General features: G+C 32.7%; 1 protein-coding gene across 1 annotated transcript; it reads right to left on the reverse strand.

Annotated features, from left to right (window-relative positions):
- Window positions 1–4,677: 4,677 nt before the first annotated feature.
- On the reverse strand, window positions 4,678–6,645 carry LOC18099201 (protein WUSCHEL). The gene is made up of 3 exons (XM_006383052.3): window positions 5,937–6,645; window positions 5,713–5,816; window positions 4,678–5,210 (listed from the first exon to the last, which is right to left on the reverse strand). The coding sequence occupies exons 1-3, from the start codon at window positions 6,313–6,315 to the stop codon at window positions 4,899–4,901; spliced, it is 795 nt and encodes a 264-aa protein (XP_006383114.1). The 5' UTR covers window positions 6,316–6,645; the 3' UTR covers window positions 4,678–4,898.
- Window positions 6,646–6,945: the final 300 nt, after the last annotated feature.

Raw genomic sequence — 6,945 nt, forward strand, 5'->3', positions numbered from 1 at the left:
ACTTTTATTCAGGCCCCCAATTATTGAATTGAACCAGGTCTCTAAACTACAAATTCTTGCAATTTTTACCACCCAATTCTCATCCAACTAATCCCCATTTATAATATATGAAAAACTCAACAAATTTTGTTAATGTTTGATGCCCACGTGTGACTATGTATTATTTATTTTTTATAATTGGATCATATATAATTTATTGATAATAAAAAGTTTGCAAGATGGCGATTAAGAATACACAACCAAATATTTCTCCGTCTAAAAATTTAAAAAAACTAGGTTTTAATTTTTTAAATTTGTACCGAGTTTGAAAAATACATTTTAAAGGTTTTTCATAATTTTTCAATACATGGTTTCTAGTGTTTCCAAAATAATAATAATAATAATATAATCAATACATTTTTTTTCTTTTATATAAAAGAACTTTTTAGCAATGTAAAAATTTAAATTAATTTTTTTATATTTTCATTGTTGATGGAATTATCGATAAGAAACCATTATCCGAAAGTACATCATTTCGTTAGCATTTATGCAAACATTATCGATATTTTAGCTGTCAATAGAATTATCAATGAGAAACCATTATCAGAAAGTACATCATTAAGGATTTTATTTTCATTGGTATTTCTATCAGCGATGTCAAATGATGAAGAAATATTCAGGCTAAATAATCATATTTTACCGTCCATTTTCCATCGGCAACTAGTTTGCCAACAAAATTGTTTGTCGCCTATTCCATTAGCAAATCCTAAAAATTCTATAAATTTTGTCACAAGTTTCAGAATGGATGCAAAGATTCCAGTGAAATTGCTGATGGAATTAATAATTAAATTGCCTTTCCATCAGTGAATTTGTGGGAGTTTTCATAAAAATTCTATGGTTAGTTGTTATAATCCTCAAGCCTACATTTCTCATATAAATACACAACAACAATCAATCAATCAATTAATAAACCACAACCACAGTTTACATAACAAAAACACATATTCAAAATAAAATGTACTTATATAAAGCTCACATTTCATTAAAATTCTTAAGATACTGAACCAGAAGGTTCAAAAATAGGAGAGAATGTATACCTATATTTGCACTCATCTTAGCAAAATACATCATAGTTTCATGTTGAAGTTCTACTCTCATTTCTACTATCAGTTCTTCTCTGATTTTTGTTCCCATGTTTTGCATCTTAATAGACAATTGTTCTTGAACCCTTTTCCGGACCATTTCATCAAAGTTCTGTAATGCATTGCTTGAGCTGAAATGCGGTATGCCTATAGTTGAAACAATTTGGTTCACCCTCGTTTCTCAAGTCGATACCATGGACATATCATAAACCTGATTTGTATTTGATTCATCACTTGCATCACCCTCCAATCACAGTTAAGGACCGTGAGGAATATGAGTGAAAGTATCTTCCCTAAATTTTACAGTCATACTGGCGTTATATTAATGATAAAAATAAACATTATTACAACGATGATAACTATAAAGAGATTTACAACAAATACTTATGCTCTTGTATTGACAAACTTTTCCCCATACCCATCCTTTTAATACGACTTTACAATAATATAGTATTAGTTGATTTGAACAAACATAAGATAAAGAAATAAAAGAATTCAATTTTACAATAATATAATATTAGTACGTTGATTTAAACTTACCTAGTTGCATTGTGGTTTTCTCACACTCTCTTGATAAGCGTCTCGTTGCTCTTGTCTTACCAAAAAAATTTCTTAATTGATTTTATACATTAATTAGTTTTAACTTTTTAAAAATTAGTAACTCATTGTAGATATTATTTAATTATCTAACTTTGAGCTGATTTGTGAGTGATGGTGTCTAGCTGTTGGATTTAATTAGAGGACGAAGGGCTGTTTCTGCTACTATTTTAATGAATAAAAAGAATAAATAGGGGAGAGAAGAGGAACTATCAAGTCTTAAATCATATTAAAACTGCTAATGGAATTTACACTTCAACCATGCCAACAAAATTTTCGATGAATAGTGATGAAATATTTCCCGTTAGCATTTTTGTTATTGTTTTTCAATTTTCTAGTAGTGAGAAGAGTTGTTTAGAAATAGAATAATACTTTATTTTTTTTATAAAAAAAAAACTGAAGTCAAGAAAGGAAAAAATGAACTTCCTATTAAAATACAATATTCTCCATCCCAAATTTGCTTCGAGTTTGAAAAACACATTTAAGAGGTTTTTCACAATTTTCCAATACAAGTTTTCTATCGTTTTCCAATTGAAGAAAAAACATGAATAATACATTTTTTTTTCTTTTATATGCAAGCACTTTTAGCAATATAATGATTAAAATTCTTATTATTTATATTTTCATATTTAGTTATTTTTATTAATTTAGTATTATAAATATAATACATAAAAAAAATAGTTTACAATGTAGTTTTTTCATGCTAATTTTTAATTTAAATGAAATAAAATTAATATTTTATTGTTAGATTATCAAGAATATAAAATATTAATATGACTGTTATAGATTATGGTTTTGTGAAAAATAGTTATAATTTTGATGTATCTCTCTCTTTTTTTCAATGAAAAAATTTGTTTTCATTTTCAACAAATTTTTATTAGAAATGAAAAACTGGAAAAAAAACTATAAATGGAAAAACAGTTTTTTGTTTTTGTTACTGAACATATCTTGAGAACTTATTCTTTTTTTAACATTAAATTGTTTTCAAGATTTTGAATAGAACCCCGAGTTTGTGGATTTGTCCCTGCCCCTCTGTGAAAATTTAGATGTGAGACGCTCAATGGGTGGGCTTATATATATATATGGAACATAGAAATTATAACAAAAAAACGATTATGCCTATAAACGCACCCGATTTCATGGTAGAACTCAATTTCTAGCTAGAACTCAATGGCAAGTGCTAGTCATGGTGTTAAAGACTCTTTACAGATGGATTACTGTGGTTTGGAAAGGACGTTCAAGAAAGAGATTAATGAGAGCCCGTTTGGCTAAACATTTGCGGCAGCGTTTTCATTTAACAGTACTAACATATCGTTTGGTTACAAAATGAGCCGCAGTTTTCATGCATGGACCCCACCTTTATTTGCGTTCAAAACTCAATTTTACTGAAGCAGAAATTATATGCTTTTCGTTTCCTGTTCATGCAATTGTGTTTATAAACACAGTACAAAGTTGTTCCCATCTTCCTTCCTTGACCAGTGCTTCGGGTATGGATGGATTTTGTCCAGATGACAAAACCATGAGAACTGTTCTTACCTGGGCGTGGCGCTGCTGGAGGCGTCGAGGGAGACAGATGGGCTGGCCTGCTGAAACCATTTTTCTTCTGTTCAACTACGAGGGCTGTTCTTAACAGTTTTTCTTTTGTTCTTCCCCTAGCCTTCGTAATTGTTGCTACACTTGAAGATGATGATGACGGTGATGGAGGGCTGGCCTACTGAAACCACTTTCCTCTCTTCTGTTTTCCCTTTGCTCTTCTCTTAGTCTTTTAGGTGCTCTCCTTGTCTGCGTGGAGAGTGAATTAATTCACTCTCCACTGTTCACAACAGTGGAGAGTGAATTAATTCACTCTCTACAAAACTTCACTCTCCACTGTTGTGAACAGTGGAGAGTGAAAAAAAAAAGAGTACAAATATTTAATATTTAATTGTATTTTATTAAAAAAAATTAGTGTTTAATATTATTTAATAATACTACATAAATTAGAAGGAGATCACATAAAGGCGTGATATTTAATTTCAATTTTGTTTCTGATGATATTTTACCTGATTTTGTTGCACGCTCAAAAAATCATGGAAACTGTAGTTCTTGTCCGATGAATTTTGTACGTGATGGAATTATAAATAGTTTAATGAAACAATAAAAAATATTTTATATAAAGTATTATTTATTTCATGACATAATAGCAGTAGTTAAATCGACAGTATTTAAATTAAAAATCATCAATATTAATATATATATATATTTTAAATTATTTTATAACTTCAATTTCAAAAACATTTTTAACCAAACACATTAAACTATTTTTTCTTCAACCTCAATTTTAACCACAGTTTTAACCAAACGCCTATTTTTTCAAACCAACCTCAACTAAAAGTACTTTTTATAAAATAACTTTTTTCAAATCACAACCATAACAGCTACCGCAATATCAAACACACTCTAAATGATGTAACCTATCAAGAGGGAAAAGAAAAGGAAATAAAGAAAAAAACAATTTTTATATACAACACTTTCAAACAAACCCTACCGTATTTTAAAACTAATATAAATGGATTACGTTGTCGCTTATTAATTAGTTCAATCATTATACCCACATCATATCATTGCCAAATCTTTTCCTTCTGTACACAACAGCACGGCATGATATGATACCCAGAAAAACCCTAGCTCAAGCACTGCTGTAGCGTAGGGTGCACCAACACTAACTTCGCTTAACCAATCATTTCAAGTCAAGGGTCCCACTGTCCATAAATCACATTCCAAACTCTCTCCTTGCAGCTGCCTAGAACACCACCATATGATCATGAATCATGATCTTGTTGTTCTTTGCTGGTAGTTGAAACTTTTGGGTTTTCTTGAAGAGAGTACAATTGTGATGTGTTAAACTAAGGTTAGACGTTATTATATAGTATTAGTAGTACTAAATTACCATAGCATAAACATTATTGGAAAAAATCAATAAAGCAACACAATCACCTACTAATTAAGTACTTTGCATGACAAGTGTTAAGTTCACAAATACTAAAAGCTTTCAATAAACAAGTGCCCAGCAAGAAGACACCGTAGGAAGCACGTAAAATAGTACTAATTAATCAGTGGTGGTACCTAAGTGGAATATCATAATTAGAAGACTAGGATTACTTGAGGCAGCAAACTAAAGATGGATGATGTTCAGAGACTTTAATAATCTTGTTGCTGGCCATTGTAGGAGTAGAGGCTAAGCTCCAAGGAAGTACGAGAAGTAGTGGCATTGCCATAATCATCAGAGCCATACCAGCTACTGTAATAAAAGTCTGGGTTAACGTTGTTGATGTTGAAAGAGGTACTGATGTCCTCGCCATGCATGGGAAATAGAGGAAGAGTCTCAATCTTTTCAGCGGCTTCCTGGTCTTGATCAAATACAGTATAGGAAGAACTGTAAGGATATATGCCACCCCGTGATCCATAGTTAATGTTGTTCATGGATTCACCACCAGCTGGTACTGAACAGTCCTGATGAAGCAAATAAAAAAAAAAAGGATTAATTAGGAGAAATTAAAGCCATTTGAGAGGGGGGGAAAAGAGAGTATTTTTGCAGTCCTTTTCTAGTCTTGTGTTTTTTGTCCCAAGTCCTGTTTATTGGAGAGGAAAATGGCATGCTTAATTCAAAGAAAAAGGAACTGTGCTGTTCCAATTATTTCGCAAGGAAGCCAGAAAAGTTTCTGCCCTTTCTGTAGAAGTTATTAAGAAAGTTTTTTAAAGCAAAAATCTTTCTATTTCGTCTCTGCCTTCGTGATTGGAGTATTAAGGCAAGATCTGAGTGGATGTTAGTATAAAGGTACCTAAAAATTCACACAACATACAGTATTCCACATGGGTGTAACTTTTATGTTGATTTCTTGCCATTTTAATACTTACTAGCAAAAGCATATGCAAGTACACCAACTTCAGCATTATCGAAAGATCTTATCAGAGGCATAAAGTCACTAACATTTTCTGGGTCATCATTTCTTACCCAATTTTTTTTCTCTTGCATGGTTACAGATCCATATCCATAGTTATCTGCTTGCCCAACAGTAACCGCACCAGTATTTGAAGATGAAGAAGCAGAAGAAAACCCTGCAAATTATTGTCAACACAAGACGCATAAAATAAACAAAAACTCAAGTCTAGCTAAATAGCCAAAATAGCACCGCAACGAAAAGAAAAAAGATACAAGTTAGAGAGAGAAATAACAACCAGGATTATTATTGCTACCGGAGTACTTGTAAGAGTAATAATCTTCAGGTTTCAAGGTAGTTCTTTGTTGCGTGGGGACATCATTGGTGAACCTTTTCTTCTGCCTCTCACGAGCTTTATGGTTCTGAAACCAATAAAAGACATTCTTGCCTTCAATCTTGCCGTACTTTCTAAGCCTAGCAGAGATCTGCTGAATCTCAGCTCCATTTGGGGACCTAACACCTTTGATGTAGTACAGTTCCTTCAATATTCTTATCTGGTCAGTAGTGGGAGTCCACCTTGTACTGGTTTGCCTGCAAATAAAGTTTCCTTTGGCACCACCATTATTATCCTCATTTGGTTGTTGTTGGTTTTGGTGTTGTTGTTGTTGAGGTTCCATGATGGATTGAGAAATCAGAAAAAAAACAAGGGGAAGAGAACAAAAAAGCTAGAAGAGAAAGAGTAAGAGATATAATTAGAGGTGGGGTAGGCGTTTGTGGGAGAGAGAGTTGTGCATGAAATAGTTAAGAGGCTGGGGTGGGGGATTATATGGCCTTGTGGGCTATAAAAAGGGACTTTCCAAGAGAGGGCTAAGATGCACATGGGGATGAAGAGATGGAAGAGAGGATATCAGAGAAATATCTGATAGAGAAGGACTGAAGTTGACAGTGAAGTGTTCATATGAAGAGAAGGGACAAATAAGAGTTTAGAAAAAAGAAAAAAAAAGGGGAGGGGGTATCAGTGGAATTACTTGGATCAAAAGGCATGACGAGGTATGATATAATTAAAGCCAGCCAGCCAGCCAGCTTCCTTGAGAGAGAGAGAGAGAGAGAGGGAGAGTGTGTGTGAAATGTAGAAAATGAGGCATGAAGTGATATATTGGAAAGGAAGGAAGGAGTGAGTGAGGCTTCTGAATGAATGAATGAAAGTCATAAAATGATGTAGTGTATGTGATTTTGAGCTCATGCATGGGGGAGGTTAGGTTATTCTTTTAATGATGATATATGATCCTCCTCTTTTACCAGGCCAC

This window comes from Populus trichocarpa, chromosome 5 (genome assembly GCF_000002775.5).
Source record: "Populus trichocarpa isolate Nisqually-1 chromosome 5, P.trichocarpa_v4.1, whole genome shotgun sequence".
Taxonomy (NCBI): Eukaryota; Viridiplantae; Streptophyta; class Magnoliopsida; order Malpighiales; family Salicaceae; genus Populus; species Populus trichocarpa.

Excerpts from the sequence above, each read along its gene's own strand:
- LOC18099201 (XM_006383052.3), bottom strand. The coding sequence starts at position 6,315 with ATGGAACCTCAACAACAACAACACCAAAACCAACAACAACCAAATGAG. Across the intron at positions 5,817-5,936 it reads CGGTAGCAATAATAATCCTG|GGTTTTCTTCTGCTTCTTCA; the intron begins GTTGTTATTTCT and ends AATAATTTGCAG. Across the intron at positions 5,211-5,712 it reads TGCAAGAGAAAAAAAATTGG|GACTGTTCAGTACCAGCTGG; the intron begins GTAAGAAATGAT and ends TTGCTTCATCAG.